Source organism: Myotis nattereri (assembly GCF_964212035.1).
Source record: "Myotis nattereri genome assembly, chromosome: 11".
Lineage (NCBI taxonomy): Eukaryota > Metazoa > Chordata > Mammalia > Chiroptera > Vespertilionidae > Myotis > Myotis nattereri.
In genome coordinates, this window is record NC_138086.1 from 59916493 (window position 1) to 59932524 (window position 16032).

Genomic DNA, 16032 nt, shown 5'->3' on the forward strand with positions numbered 1-16032 from the left:
TACCTAAGAAGCTACATAGATAGAAAATAAAAGATACTCAATATTTTTAGTCAATAGAAAAATTCAATTAAAAGCACAAAAAAATACCACTATACATAAAATGTCTAAACTTAAAAATACTGGTCATAAAAAATAGTGAGGTATAGAGCAACTACAACTCTTGAACACTGTTGGTGGGGATATAAAATAGTAAAACTACTTTGTAAAACAACCTAGCAGTTTCCTAAGAAGTTAAACAGACTCACCTATATGACCCTACTTTTATTTATCAACCCAACAGAAATGGAAACATTTGCCCATACAAATATTTGCACCTGATCGTCCATAGCAACTTTATTTGAAACAATCCCAAACTAGAAACAATCCAAATGTCTCAAAAGTAGATAAATTGTATTATAATCATTCAATGGAATAGTACTTAGCAATGAGTAGAAACAAACTACTCATACAGATGACAAAATAGATGACTCAAAAAAATTATGCTGAATGAAAGAAACCAGAGAAAACGTACATACTGTATGATTTCATGAATATAGAATTGTAGAAGATGCAAACTCATGTCTGCCGCTTGGGGTAGACAGGAGAGCCAAATAGGAGAGGAAACATTTTGGGATAAATGAAATGACTATCATTTTGGTTATGGGGACGAGGTGGGTCTCGCCCCCTGAAAATACATCCTGCATATCAGATATTTACATTACGATTCATAACAGTAGCAACATTACAGTTATGAAGTAGCAATGAAAATAATTTTATGGTTGGGAGGTCACCACAACACGAGGAACTGTATTGAAGGGTTGCGGCATTAGGAAGGTTGAGAACCACTGAGTGTATACACGTTAGGTTTAATCAAATTGTGCATTTTCAATACCTGCAGCTTATTGCTAATTATACCTCAATCAAGGAATTAATGGAGATAATTTTAACTGCTGTGCAAGGTTTGCCACAAACTGTATTATGTGTACATAACCAGACACCTAAACTCTATATCAATTACCTCCCTTCCCTTCCGCCCCCGCACCCCCACCCCGTGAAGCGGTGGAAAAAGCCGCAACACAAGAGAGAAAGAGGCTGGGCCGAGAAATGCTTGTGAAGCTACGAATCTGAAAACATTTTCATGCACCAAGGCCATTTTTTTTCCTTCCCCTCTTGTAAAACGAATGTTGGCATTTTTCTGATTTCGCTGTTTTAAAACTGGAATCGGCGCTAACAAACTAGGAAAGAGCACAAAATTCACGCCACTACTTGACAGTCTTTGACGCCTGGAGAAAGGAACCTGCCTTTACCCGCAGGCGTGAGGCACCGCCCCCCCACTTCCGGCGCAGCGCTCCCCACGTGCGTGCGTGCGGGGCCCCGCCCAGCGTGCCCTGCATGCCCAGGCCTCAGCGGCCAGTGAGCACGTGAGCGTGAGAGCAGCGGGAGCGGGATGGCGCAGGGCGGTGTGCGCAGGCGCCACTTGGAGCCCCAGCGGCCGAGGCTCGCGCGGTAGGTCTGCGCGTGTGCCACGGGGCAGGCGGACGGTGAGCCGTGGTGGCGGGAGAGGGCTGTGGGCCCAGGATGTGGGGCTGGGAACACGCTCCTAGGGATTGTGCGGCGGAAAGTGTGAGGTCAGTAGTCGTCCTGGGGGTAGGTGCGCCGGGGGTCGCTTCCAGGACCTCAGTGCGGCCCCCGGGTGCCGGTTAGGCCTCCGAGAGGGCGAGGCCCATCTCCTGGCCTCCCTCGCCCTCGGGCCACCGGCCTGCTTTCGAGGGTGCTGCCCCCAGGCCCCGGCCCAGACGCGAAACCTGCTTGCAAATACCTCTGGCCAAGGGTTCTCGGTGAAGACGGTGGAATTCTCTCTTTTGTGACGTTTAAACTTGAAAATCTCTCGAAATAGTCTTCGAGGAGCCACCTGGACTCACTCCAGTCATCGCCCTGAACTGGCGCTCTGGGAGTGCCAGTTTGCTAACCCAGGTTTGCAGAAAAGTTTTAAATGCCCGCCCCCCCCCCCCCCCCCACACACACACCTTAAAATGCGATTTGAAATGATTCTTAGCTGTCTGGTGGGATTTCCAAAGCCAACATTTCAATTTTTACTAAATTGAAGTCACCGGTGTCCTTAAAATGACTCCAGCTTGGTTTTATATTTTTGCTCAATTAAAAAATTACCTGTTGACCAATATTAGAGGAAGGATCCTTGTTTTGAAAATGTTTTTAATGCTGCTTAGTGTATGCGAAAAAAAAGTTTTTAAAGCCGTAACAAAAATTAGGAGAATAAAAAAAAAATTTTGACCTTTCCCCCTCCCCCTCTCCCCCCAGACAGAGTTAACTTTTATCTCTTTCTCGTTAAGAGAACATTTTAAACTTTGGCCTAGTGATGTTCTTAGGTACCTTTAAAATCTCTTAAATACATATTTTCAGTTTTCTTTAAAGGACTAACATTTATGCATGCAAAGTGCAATATCCTAGTGTATTAAGGGTAAGATTATAAAGTAGTAGAATATTTTGAAATGTTTTGCAGTTGGAAAAGTTTGTTATGTAATAAAAATTATTATTATTTTAATCCTCACCCAAGGATGTCTTTATTGATTTTAGAGAGGGAGTAAGGGGGTGTGGGGAAGAGAAGAGAGAGGAGAGAAACATGGGTGGGTTGCCTCCTGTAAGCGCCCTGACCAGGGACCGAACCCTCAGCCTTTTGGTGTACAAGCCGATGCTTGAATGAATTGAGCCACCCGGCCAGGGCTGAAAATTGTTTTTGAAGTAATGGGCAAAATTTGATTCTTTTTGCAAGTCTCTAATTGCAAGGCATCTTCAAAAGCAGAAGCCACTGTACCTTTTAAATAAAATTGATTACCATTCTGAGGCATTTGTTCTCTATATATTTGTAGTGTTTCTTCTTGTTTAAATTACAGAAGGCCTGCTCTTGTTTTGGGAGGACATCAATTAGTTTAAAAAGAATATGCACAATGCTATGAAGTATTGATTTATGTAACTGGTCACAATGTGCACGAATTGTCCACTTTGGTGTAAATTTGTAAAAGTTTGGCAAAAGAGAGAATTTCAAAGATGGCGTTTGTATATGGTGTAATTGGAAAATACAGTATACTAAAAACAAGTAATTATTGAACAAATATTTTTGAGGTCTTTTAAATATAGAGTTGAATTTTGATAACTTTATTTAGTGCAAAACATTTGTCGGAATTTGAACATTAGGATTAGTCTTTTTTTTTCCACTGCTAATGGACAGATTCTTAGAACCTAATTCAAGATATTGCATTGTTTTAGTTTTTCAGGAATTGTCCAAATGGATGAAGATATACATTACAATAAAGGTACTGACACTAAAAATTATTTTTGGATGTAAAAGTTAGATGATCTTGATTACTTTCTAATTTTCTTCGCATTGTGATTTGGTTTTAGTTGAAGATGTGGTTGGAAGTCATGTGGAAGATGCAGTAACATTTTGGGCCCAGGTAAATAGCAGCCTGGTTGATTTTCTTTCCCATCCTTCCTCCACTAACACAGGTCCTCCCCAACAAAAACAAAAATAAGAATCCCACAATATATATATCATAGTCATTCTCAGTTTCTAATTTTTATTTATTTATTTTTATTTTATTCTATTTTATTTTTTAATATATTTTATTGATTTTTTACAGAGAGGAAGGTAGAGAGATAGTTAGAAACATCGATGAGAGAGAATCATCGATCAGCTGCCTCCTGCACATCTCCCACTGGGGATATGCCCTCAACCCAGGTACATGCCCTTGACTGGAATCGAACCTGGGACCTCTTAGTCCGCAGGCCGACGGTCTATCCACCGAGCCAAACCGGTTTCGGCTCTAATTTTTATTGACAATCATTTAACACAAGGCATTATTAGAAGACAAATGGCTACAGCTGGAGCTTAATACCTGAGTTCTGAGTTGAATGTTCATAATATACTAAGTATAAGCAAATGAGTGTAACATGGTTCAGAATTACATTGAATTTAACACCAGTGATCTAGGCTGCATAAGTTACTGGAGATGCGGAGGAATTTTTATTTGTGAAGTTACAGCTCCATCTAGCGATATTTTATAAGATTGTTTCTTGAAAGATAATCTGTCATTTTTTTCTAATGTCTTAATTTTGAATTTGAGTTACAATATCTTTCTCATTGAAAAATTGGAAGCAGTAATGAAGTACTAGTAAGGCTTCAAGTCAGATACATTTATTCAGGTTTAAATAAAAAGCCAGGCACCAAAGTGCACCTGTTCCTGAATTTAAGATGGTGAGTCCCTCTAATGAACATAAGTACTCAGTTTTAATTTTGTGAACTACACATGAAGGGAGCAACATTTATCTGTACTTCCTATAGCATGAGAAGTCCTTTTTTGTGTGAGAGGAGTGAATTGGTAATGTGGGAAATAGAATTTATGAGAAGAAAAGTTATAGAAGAATCTGGTTAACCCAGAGTTCTTAAGTCTGTATAGAAAACATATTGGAGAAGGGTGCTATTCATAGAAAACTTGTGGTAGATTTGTCTCTGCATTTTCTTAAGTGTCCACATGTTCCGGTTCTATGCCCTTCGTATTAATAGCATCTGTGTCATTCTCAACAGTGTCTCTGGTTGAATGATAAATTATGTTTAAGCTCACTATATAGGAACAACATTTATTAGTTTAAGTAAGATTTTCTAAACCAGTGCTAGCCAGTAGAAATATATGAACAATATGAATAATTTAAAATTCAGCAGACACATGGCTTCTCTTAAATTGGTAGTAATATTGCAGAAGTGAAGTTGTGTCCTGTTCAGTGCATCATATTGGGAATTCATGATGTTGATATATCTCATTATTGATGATAGTCACCGCGATCCATTTGGTTATGGTTGTAACTGCTAAGGGTTTTCACTGTAAAGTTACTATTTTTCCTTTTGCAGTTAATAAATGTTTTAGAGGGAGCTACATTGAGACTAATCTTGTTTCACTTCAATGTTGCACCCACAAATTTTATTATTTGTTAGTATGGTGCTTACCAAATGATGGTTTTCCCTCATTCCTCCTACATTTATTATTTGGAATTCTGTAAGGAAGAGTTGTCAGTTCTCCATTTATTTGATGATTTATATTAATATGGACAGTGGGTATTTATATAGTCCATGGAATATAATCCAATACTATATTTATTTTATAATTGAATTTGTTGCAGCTTCAGCCATTAGGAGATTTTTCACATTCATTGCTATTGCATCCTTTAAATATATACCCATTTTTTTTAAGCATTTCTTTACTTTCTGGCCCCATCAGATATTACAGGATCATCTTTTATTTCCCTTTTCCAGCCCTGGAATCAACCTCTCTCCAAGGAACACTGGTTCCTTTTTGCCGGGAGCCGGTCCATCCTTGCTGTTTCAAGGGACCTGGCATATATGGCATACTGTTCTTAATATTTTTGCTCACCTTCTTGGCACTATGTGTTTTAACCAAGGTCTCCTCTCTGAGAAAGGTTATTTCCCCAGGTAGGGATTTTCCCCTGAAGGTAGGGAGGGAATAAAACCTCTTAACTAAGTGCCAGGTGGGTAATTAATCACTTTAACTATGAACAATCATGCTTAAGCTACATAATCTTTACTCCCTGGAATGGAGATAAGAAACGCCCTAACCTTTGGAATAGAGATTGATAGGATTGGCATCAACTGGTATAAATACAGATGTAACAAGACAGCAGGAGACAGAACTAAGAAGACAGAACCTAGGCACAGAACCTACACAGAACGTTCTCTAGAGACAGAAGAACTTCGCTGGAGAGAACATGGCAAAAGATCCTGGACTGAACCTGACTACAGAAATTGGCAAGAGAACCTGACTAGAACCTGGTGACTGAACCTGGCTGGAGAACCTGGACAGAACCTGGCTGGAGAACCTAGCGAGGGAACATGGCTACAGAACCTGGCTGGAGAACCTGGAGAACCTAGCAAGAGAACATGGACACAGAACCTGGCTGGAGATCCTAACCAGAACCTCTCTGGAGATCCAGACCAGAACTTGGCTGGAGATCCTGGCTAGAGATCCTGGCTAGAGATCCTGGCTAGAGATCCTGGCTAGGCTGCTGATCAACTGAACACTGTCTCCGTGTCATTCCTTCTTCGCCGACTCCGTCCACACCTTTGGGGACCCCTGGACCTGCTGGGGTTGGACCCCATCACCTTTTATTGGAGAATGGTGTTTAGAAATCAAAATGTCCTTATTGCTACCAGAGTGTCATTGCTTCTAGGCTCTCTCAGCAGACAGAGCTAGAAAAGTTATCTATAATAATAAAAGGGCAATATGCTAATTAGACTAGATGTTTTCCAGATGTCATTCTGGATGTCTTTCCTGACAAAGCCAGGGCGGAGGGAAGCCAGCCTGGGTCCCTGGTGCCTGCAGGCGGCCCGAGGGAAGCCAGCCCAGGCCCTGGGTGCCAGAGGGAAGCTGGTGCTGGCAGCTGGGGGAAGGGAGGCCTACTCTTACATGAATTTTCGTGCATTGGGCCTCTAGTAATTATATGTATAAGAACCCACTTACTCATATACACATCTATATTTCTCTCTATCTTTGTGTGTGTCTCTCTATCATATATGCACAATATATACAAACATAATGCACACACATGCATAAATAACATGTATATGAGTTCATTCTGATACCTTCCAGTTCTAGTCTAGTGCTGTAGGTTTATTTAGCCTTCTTTATTTGTAATTTCTTCCTGCTCTCATTATTTACAATATATTTACTTATTTGTTCAATCCTAGTATATACCTAGTTTCAAACTGTTATCCCAAGACTCTGTAAGAAATGAATTTACTAACTAGATTACAGTATTTGTGTACAGGGGAATGTATACATTTTGAAATTATATTTGCATGTTTCCTTTACACAATAAATATGTGAGAAGACTGAAGTCATTAGACCAAAATATGCTATCCACCTTGAGCAATTAAAGTTTGATTTAAAGTAAAATCCAGAGACAATTGTTTAAAGTTACCTCTTCATATTAATAATATTCGGTATCTTGGTTTGAATTCCAAGTAATTTGAACTCATTGGGAAGTAAACATTTTCTATAGCCTAGTCCCATTTTTTATAAAGAACTCATTTGAATAATGAAAAAAGACTTACATAAGAATTTGATTTAATTTCCAGTGCTCCAAAATCTTTTAAGTATTATGCTTAGTAGAACCCTTAATTGGATAACACTATCAAATAATATTTTACTGAATCGTACTATATTCTTCTAGAGTATCAGTAGAAATGAGGATATTATGAAGATTGGTTGCTCACTGTCTGAAGTTTGTCCTCATGCCAATTCAGTTTTTGGGAATCTTGATCTAAAGAAGGTGAGTCATATTCTTGGATATAATTACTCCAGCTGTCATGTTAATCTTTCCTATATCTTAAATGTTATAGTTTTTGAAAATTTTGATATATTTGAAAGGAAGAGGCAAAATTTTAGAATATGTATAAACTGTAGTCATAGTAAGTTTTGTCTTTCAAAATACTTATGGACTATCTGCTATGTGCCAGGCACTGCGTTAAGCATTGGGTATACATTGGTGAAAAAAAATAGAGTCCTTGTGTGAAATTTAAGGAGGCACTTAAGCAAGTACAGAGATGGTACCTCAGAGTGAGTGCCTCTTTAAATTTTGTGTGCTCGGTGCCTTGCTTAGTTAAATGAGAGGTAGATGTCTGTATTTTAATATGGAATTAGATGCAAAATGGCGTATGTAAAATTAGCCCATTTGTGTAAAAAATGTATAAATGTATATCCTAGTGTACATGGAGCATTAGTGTAAAAGTAAAATTACTTTCAAGAGGCTCATGTTGAAGAGTGTTGGGAAGGAAGTCTTATTCTTTACCCTTTTCAATATACTTTGATTTTCTTCTAATAATGTGCCTCTATAGTTTTATTTTAAAATTATTAAACCCCAATGGTATATATAAAAATGTGTGAAAAGAGGAAATTTAGAAGGAAGGAAACAATGTAGCTTGGAGTTGAACATTAGAATGGAGAAGGAAATGCAATTTGTAAAGTTTTAGTTTTTTTTTAAGCATCCTTATAGTCTGACTATATTTGATAGTGTTAAAAATTAAGACATAGCTGCTTTTCTGTTGAATGCAAAATCAACTACTTGATTAACAAAAAATTTAAACAAACTTCAATAATAGACTTATAAATGACTACTCAGTCATCCCTGATTATCCATAAATGGATTATACTTTGTAAATTTTTTATAGTGATTGAGTGGCTCGCTCTTTCTCACTATGTAAGCAGGTCATGAACTATGAATAGTTGAGTTGGAGAGAAGCTTGGAACCGGGCACAGTGAGACTATGTTTAAAGACAAATAAATCTGTTTGGGATAGACTTGTGTTTATGATGATAACTTCAGGTTCCTAAATTTGGTTGGGTCCCAGCTCTATTCCTGGATACAAAGTGTTCCCACCTTTACCTAGACTGGGTTGCAGTGACATACCATTTCTGTCACCCACCTTATATCCAATTGTTTATTTTATTAGTATAACTAGGGATCCAGTGGGCAAATTTGTGCACCTTGAAAGGAACTGTGGGCCACGAGGCTGCAGTGGGCACAGGGGTGGGTCTCGCCCTTCCTCCGCGCCTCCACCAGCCCCTCCTGTCACAGCCCCCAGTCCCTTGTCTGCCGACAGCCCAGCTCCCTTCGCCACTGCTCCCATGTGCTGAGGGCACTGGTCCCATTTGCACCTGCTGACTGCAATTGGAGCTTGCGCCAGCAGCAGATGCAACCAGCAGCTGCTGCCCCGATTGCCTCTCAGGAGCAGGGGGAGGTGGAGAAGCCCTCAAGGGTGATCAGGGCTGGCAGCTGCTGCTCGTACCCGCTGATGGCGCTAAGCAATTGGGGCTGGTGCTGAGCGCCAGCAGCAGGTGTGAGCAGCAGCTCCAGCGCTGGCAGCGGGTGTGAGTGGGGCCAGTGCTGGCAGCAGGTGCGAGTGCCAGGTAGGATCGTGGCATGGGGGAGCAAAGAATTTTCAGTAACCACCAGAGGCTCGCCCCAGTGACAGCAACCGGCATCCTACTTCGGTCTGGCGCCCCTGCTCACCTGCTCCACCATCCTGCTGTGGTCGACACCCGCCATGTTTCGTGTACGCCTTCTGGTGGTCCGCGCACGTCATAGCGATTGGTTGTTTGGTTGTTCCACCATTTGGTCTATTTGCATATTAGGGTTTTATATATATAGATTATAAAGTCTTTTTTTTTTTTTTTAGATTATAAAGTCTTAACTAAAGATAATGTGACCTTTTTTAGAGTTTGAAATTGAATAGGACTGTAGATTATCAACTATTTTTGCTACTAAGCTTCTTTGCTTGTTGGAAAATGAAGTGAGATGGTTGGGAGAGGGTACCATGCCATGCATGCCCTCTCTTGCCCTCTAGTTGAATGTTAGTTGAGGGAACCACAGTCAAGTGCTAATTGAACACACCTATTTTTTGTAGTTTTTGCTTTGGTAGATAGTCATGTGTTTGAATTGACTTATACTTTGTTGCCTTGTGGAATTAAGAATTTTAAGTTTCACATGGTGGATTCCTTTTACTTTAAAATCTGTGAATTTGTCCTCGTTCAGAGTGATACTCTTAAAATTAATATTACTCTGTCACTCAACCTTTTTTTTATTATGCCCTTCTAAAGCATTTTTTACTCCTAATGGTTCTCTTTCCTCTAAGACATTTGAACATCACAGATATAATGTATAGCTATTTATGTTGTCAGGTAGGGTTGAACTTTGGAGGGCTACAAACCATTGTAATATCTACGATGCCTCCCCATACCCCAAGAACCAGTTTTAACTTCCTTGGAGATAATTTCCCCATTGAGAATGAATGATTTGAAGTGGTTTTCAACCTGGAGTGATTTTGTATTCTTCATTTCCAGGAGACATTGGGCAGTATCTGGAGACTATTTAGGTTGTCACAACTGAGGGGGTGTTACTAGTATCTTATAGGTAGAGGCCAGGGGGATGTTGTTAAACTTCCTGCAATGGACAGGACAGCCAACACTTCCCTGCCCTAACCCTGCAAAGAATTATCCTGTCTCAAATGTCACTGGTGCTTAGTTGAGAGGTTGACTTAAAACATGTAAATTTTTCTCTTTGTTCTTTTATTAAATACTAGAGGCCTGGTGCACAACATTTGTGCACTGGGTTGGGGGCGGGGGGGGGGGCGTGGTTCCTCAGCCCGGCCTGTGCCCTTTTGCAGTCCGGGAGCCCGTGGATGTTCGACTGATGGCTTAGGCCCACTGTGGGCCTAAGAAATCCTTAGTGCTGCTACGGAGGCCAGCCGCTGTGCTCGCCAGCTCTCAGTCCAGCTTGTGGCTGAGTGGTGCTCCCCCTGTGGGAGTGCACTGATCAGGGGGCAGCTCCTGAATTGAGCGTCTGCCCCTGGTGATCAGTGCTTGTCATAGCGACCGGTTTATTCCGCCATTTGGTTGATTTGCATATTACCCTTTTATTTTATAGGAGGATAATGAAAACACAAATTTAAAATAAATGAAAGTTTGGTGTTAAGGATATTATTTGATTTAATTTTATCTACTCAATAGCTCTAAACTTCTTATCTATAATAATAAAAGGGTAATATGCTAATTAGACTGGACGTCATTCCGGATGTCCTTCTGGATGAAGCCGGGGACAGAGTGAAGCCTGGGTCCCGGGTGCCTGCTGGCAGCCAGAGGGAAGCCCCGGTGCCGGAGAGAGACCAGTGCTGGCAGCTGGGGGAAGGAAGGCCTACTTTTGTACCAATTTTCATGCATCGGGCCTCTAGTCTATGTATATAAAAGCGTAAGTGATTGAACGACTGATGCACAGGATCGGGCTCCCTCCTGTCTGGATCAGGCCTGCGGGGATCGGGCTCCCTCCTTTCTGGATTGGACCGAAACCGGCTATCCAACATCCCTGGAGGGGTCCTGGATTGTGAAAGGGCACAGGCCAGGCCGAGGAACCCCACCGGTGCACGAATCCATGCACTGGGCCTCTAGTATATACAAAATAAAAAGTATAAAAACCATTCTTGGCTGGTACAACATATGGATCCCACTGTAATTAAAAATTAGACATAAGTGGCATGTGCTTGGAATATTTATGTTTAAAGAGCAATGGTTGTGTCAGTTATGTCTTCATATATTAAAACAGCATAATTTCAAGTGTTTGATGCTTGTGGTTTGTTTTTTACTAAAGTATAGTTGACATACGATCAATATTATTTTCAGATGTACAACATAGACATTTAACATTTATATTGCTTATGAAGTGATCACTATTAAGTCTAGTAACCATCTGTCACTGTATAAAGTTATGATATTATTGACTATATTTCCTATGCTGTACATTACATCCCCATGATTTATTTATTTTATTACTGGAAGTTTGTACCTCTTAGTTCCCTTCATCCTTTTTGCCCATTCCCTGACCCCTGCAACTATCAGTTTGTTCTCTGTATCTATGAGTCTGTTCCTGGTTGGTTTGTTTGGATTTTTAGATTTCACATAGAAGCGAAATTATAGGTATTTATTTGTCTTTCTCTGTCTGACATTTTGTTTCTTTGTTAAATATGTTTTTTATTGGTTTTAGAGAGTGGGAAACGGAAAAATATCAACAATGAGAATCATCGATTGGCTGCCTCCTGTGTGCCCCTTAGTGGAGATCGAGCCTACAATCTGGGCATGTGCCCTGACTGGGAATCAAACTGTGACTTCCTGGTTCATGGGTCAGTGCTCAACCACTGAGCTATAGTGGCCAGGCTGTCTGACTTATTTCATTTGGCATAATACCCTCTAGGTTCATCCATGTTGTTGGCAAATAGCAGGATTTCATTTTTTATGGTTTAGTAATATTCCATTGTGTGTGTGTGTGTGTGTGTGTGTGTGTGTGTGTGTGTATACCATATCTTCCTTATCTGTTCATATATCAGTGGATACTTAGGTTGTTTCCATTTATTGGCTCTTGTAAATAATGCTGCAGTGAACATGGTGCATTTATCTCCAAAGAATATGAAAACACTAATCTGTGCCGCCTTTTTCAGTTGTCTGTTTTTTATCTTTCCTTTTCTCCCCAATCCCACCCCCCTTTTTTTGAAAGGAAGAATAGCATAATGGACTCTGTAGTCAGATATCTTAAGTTTGAATCCTGGTTCTGCTGGTAACTCGCTTATGACTTTAGCTGTATAATGGTGAAACATAGTTCCTGCCTGTTCAGGTTGTGGTAAGAATAAAATAAGGTATAAATAAAGTACTTATTGACTTTAGTTAAGTGGTAACCACTATTTTAATCTACTTAACATGCTTTGATTAATTAAAATTCCAAATAATTGTACTTTCTTTTTCTCTTTGTAGATTTATGGTGGATTATTTTCTGAAGATAAATGTTGGTACAGATGCAAAATACTGAAACTCATCAGTGATGAAAAGGCAGGAATAAATGTTCATTTTTTTCCTCCCTGAGGAATATTTATTCTGGTTCTAAAATCTGATGCTTATTTAACCCTCATTGCTTATTCATAGTGGTAATAAGATCTGGTTCAGGGAGCTTATAAATTGATTAAAACATGCATTTTTTTTTTTTACCTAGTGAATATGAAAGAAATTAATTGCTTAAAAAAAAATCCAGGTCAGATTCAGGACTATTCCTCTGAATTTATGTTGTCCAGATTGTCCAAGAATAGATTAAATAATTTTTGATTTTTTTTGTGTATCTCAGTTCTTAATAATTATGTTTGATTTTTTGCTGAGCAGCTTTGAAAAGTTCATTCTATTAAGATTAAATAGTAAAATAACATTTTATTGGTCCTGAAGTTATGTTTATCTTTTAGTTCATGTGCATATTGTTAATGAAGATTGGCTTGAAGCTTTCTCCTGTTTTTGTTAAATGTGATGAGTTTTCTTTGTGTTTAGCTATTTATTTTACTTATAAAGTGCATTTTGCAAGCTGTGTAAATGCATCTCTGTGGGCTTTCCTTTATTGTTTTTTTCAATGGTGGTTTTCCTGGATTTAAAGTATTTTATAATATGTGTATTTTATAAATATTTTTCTTGTTGTAACAAGGAGATGCTAAGATGAAACAAGTTGAGTAATGTTTCAAATATATTTTTAAAAATCTTACATTTTATTACTGTCAAAGATGATGATTTATCTTATGAAATAGACCTTTCTAATAGAGCTTTTCTCCATAATTCGACAACTGTAGTTGATATTTTGCATTTGCTTTTGATTTGACTTTAACTTTTTTAAAAATATATTTTATTGATTTTTTTACAGAGAGGAAGGAAGAGGGATAGAGAGCTAGAAACATCCATCAGCTGCCTCCTGCACACCCCCCACTGGGGATGTGCCCACAACCAAGGTACATGCCCTTGACCGGAATCCAACCTGGGACCCTTCAGTCCACAGGCCGACGCTCTATCCACTGAGCCAAACCGGTCAGGGCTGGCTTTAACTTTTTAAATTAAGAAGCAAGATGGCCTTTGACCTTGTGATAATGTATTTTTCTTTTTAAACAGATATAGAACTGGAGGTAAAGGTGAATTTGCTTCATTTTCAAGGTCTAATAGCTGGAGTGGGTTTAATTTTACAGAAAGTTTGATAACTTTGTCTGTCTTTCCAGCTTGAATTTAAGAATGCTGATTGATTTTAACATTCCAGGTAGGATAGGGCCATAAGCTTCATAGATTTATATTTACTTAATACCAGTTGTTTAAAAAAAATCCAAAATGAGAAATGGTACTGTTGGAAGTAGTATTGTTTGATACCAAATATAGAAATCACTGGGTTCTCACTGGACTCTGGATTTTCCTTATTTTGAGGATATTGCTGGAGCTCTTGTTTGCCAATTTGAGGTAAAATACTATCTTGATTTATAGCTAATTAATAGAAAGCAAATTTTGGTGGTTTCTTTGAGATATTTAATCTAGTTCCTTATTAGCATTTTTTCATTTTTTTCCTCCCAGTGTCTGGTGAGATACATTGACTATGGAAATACTGAAATTCTAAATCGATCTGATATAGTTGAGATTCCTTTGGATCTGCAATTTTCTAGTGTTGCCAAAAAGTATAGACTTTGGGGACTACAGATTCCTTCTGGCCAAGAAGTTAACCAGTTTGATCAGGCAAGTCACAGATTTTAAATATTTTTTGTTAATGGGAGTAAAACAAAATATAAGTGTAGTTAAATTTCACTAATTTTCTTTAATATAAAAACTTGTATAAATAATGAAAAAATATGAATTATAGAATGATTCAAAAGCAATTACATAATGACATGTTTGTGCTCATCTTTTGCTAGGTGAATTTGTTGGTATTCTGATAAAAGTGGTATATATGTGTATATCTATATGTATAAAAGCCTAAATGACTGTCCAACCGTCAAATTGGTAGCTATGACGCACAATGACCACCAGGTGGCAGTTGCTCCAACCCAGAGCTATGATGCACACTGACCACCAGGGGACAGATGCACAACGCAGGAGCTGCCAAGCTGTGGTGACTTGGCAGCTGTGGTTCTCAGGTGACGCACCTGGAACCAGAGAGGAGGGAGCCCGATTCTGGGGTGCGTCACCTGAGAACCGTCCTCTCGCAATCTGGGACCCCTCGGGGGATGTCGGAGTGCTGATTTTGTCCCAATCCATCCCTGCAGGCCAGGCCGAGGGACCCCACCGGTGCACAAATGCGTGCACTGGGCCTCTAGTATTTATATAATAAATATGAATAGTTTTTTCTGTTATGAAAACTTAACAGGAGAGTCTTATATACGATGGAGAAAATGATTTTGTCTTTGGCTTTTGAGAGAGTATATAAGTAAAAGTGAACTTTAACCTAGTCCTGGTCATAAATATCAGGCATTTGAAATTAGTGAAGTTGTAAATTAATCCAGTTTTATCATTTTGGCAGAGGCTTATACTGTTTGATGTGGTAATTGCTAGTGATGTTCTGCTAATCTAGATTCTAGTTCAGGGGTGGGCAAACTTTTTGACTCAAGGGCCACAATGGGTTCTTAAACTGGACCGGAGGGCCGGAACAAAAGTATGGATGGAGTGTTTGTGTGAAGTAATATAAATTCAAAGTAAACATCATTACATAAAAGGGTACGGTCTTTTTTTTTCAATAGTTTTATTCATTTCAAGCGGGCAGGATCCGGCCCGCGGGCCGTAGTTTGCCCACGGCTGTTCTAGTTTGTATTCATTTCCATTAAATTTTGGGTTAGTAATCTAATTCTGGAAGACATCTGGTAATTTCAGGGGTAGTCTTACAATTTAATTAAATTGTATTCCAAGTTCAGGGTTCTGTCTTGGTGGTTAGAGTGTATCAAAGTAATTTTAAGAATTTTAATAGTTTTGAGCTATAAGCAGGTCCTTATTAAAATTAAATCTCAAAATATCCTCCATTCCAAAATATGTTTTAGGTATATTTGTGCTTAGTGCACAGGATGGATAATTAATAATTAAAAGTTAGAAAATACATAATTACTTATATGGCTTCTCATATACTAGTTGTACAAGTGTTATGCCCTTAAAATTCAGTTTAAGAGGGTTTTGAATTTAGGAATTTCTAACATCTCATATTCTGTAATTTCAGTTTGTTGATTTAAAGAAAATTGTTGATATTTTGTGCTCTTAGTTCTTTTTTTTGCTCCTTTTCTCGTTTGTGTTTAAAACCAGAGTACCTAGTTTTGCCTTTAAAATATTTTCAACGTTTTGTTGGATTGTAGCACCTTTTCTAGGTATCAAAATCTATTTTTATGTGCTGTAGCTTCTGAGGTGCACCACCATATTTAGTTGGGGCAAAAATAGTCAGCAGTCTGATTGGTTAAAAAAAATTATTTGAGGATATTTAATTGATGCACATTAAAAATATATAAATATGGGTGCCTATACTTCAGGTATTCTACTTCAGCAAGTGTATAAATAGAATATATTCATGCACATGTGGAGTCTATTTGAATAGCAAGGTAAGACCACTTCTATGGAGATTTGAGAATGAAAAATACAATCATTAGAAAAATCGGGTGGAA

The 16032-nt window shown here is 38.8% G+C and overlaps 1 protein-coding gene across 2 annotated transcripts in view; it reads left to right on the forward strand.

Moving 5' to 3' along the window:
- Positions 1-3268: 3268 nt before the first annotated feature.
- Positions 3269-16032, forward strand: part of STK31 (serine/threonine kinase 31) — a gene marked incomplete at its 3' end in the record, with an annotated part of 58515 nt that continues 45751 nt past the window's right edge. Inside the window, exons 1-5 of one of the 2 annotated variants that reach the window (XM_081101657.1) lie at positions 3269-3311; positions 3400-3452; positions 7240-7338; positions 12362-12436; positions 13973-14131. In XM_081101657.1, the coding sequence (XP_080957783.1) occupies positions 3284-3311; positions 3400-3452; positions 7240-7338; positions 12362-12436; positions 13973-14131 (414 nt within the window). In that variant the 5' untranslated portion in view covers positions 3269-3283. The remainder of the gene's footprint in view (positions 3312-3399; positions 3453-7239; positions 7339-12361; positions 12437-13972; positions 14132-16032) is intronic. The other variant, XM_081101658.1, reaches the window with a different exon arrangement.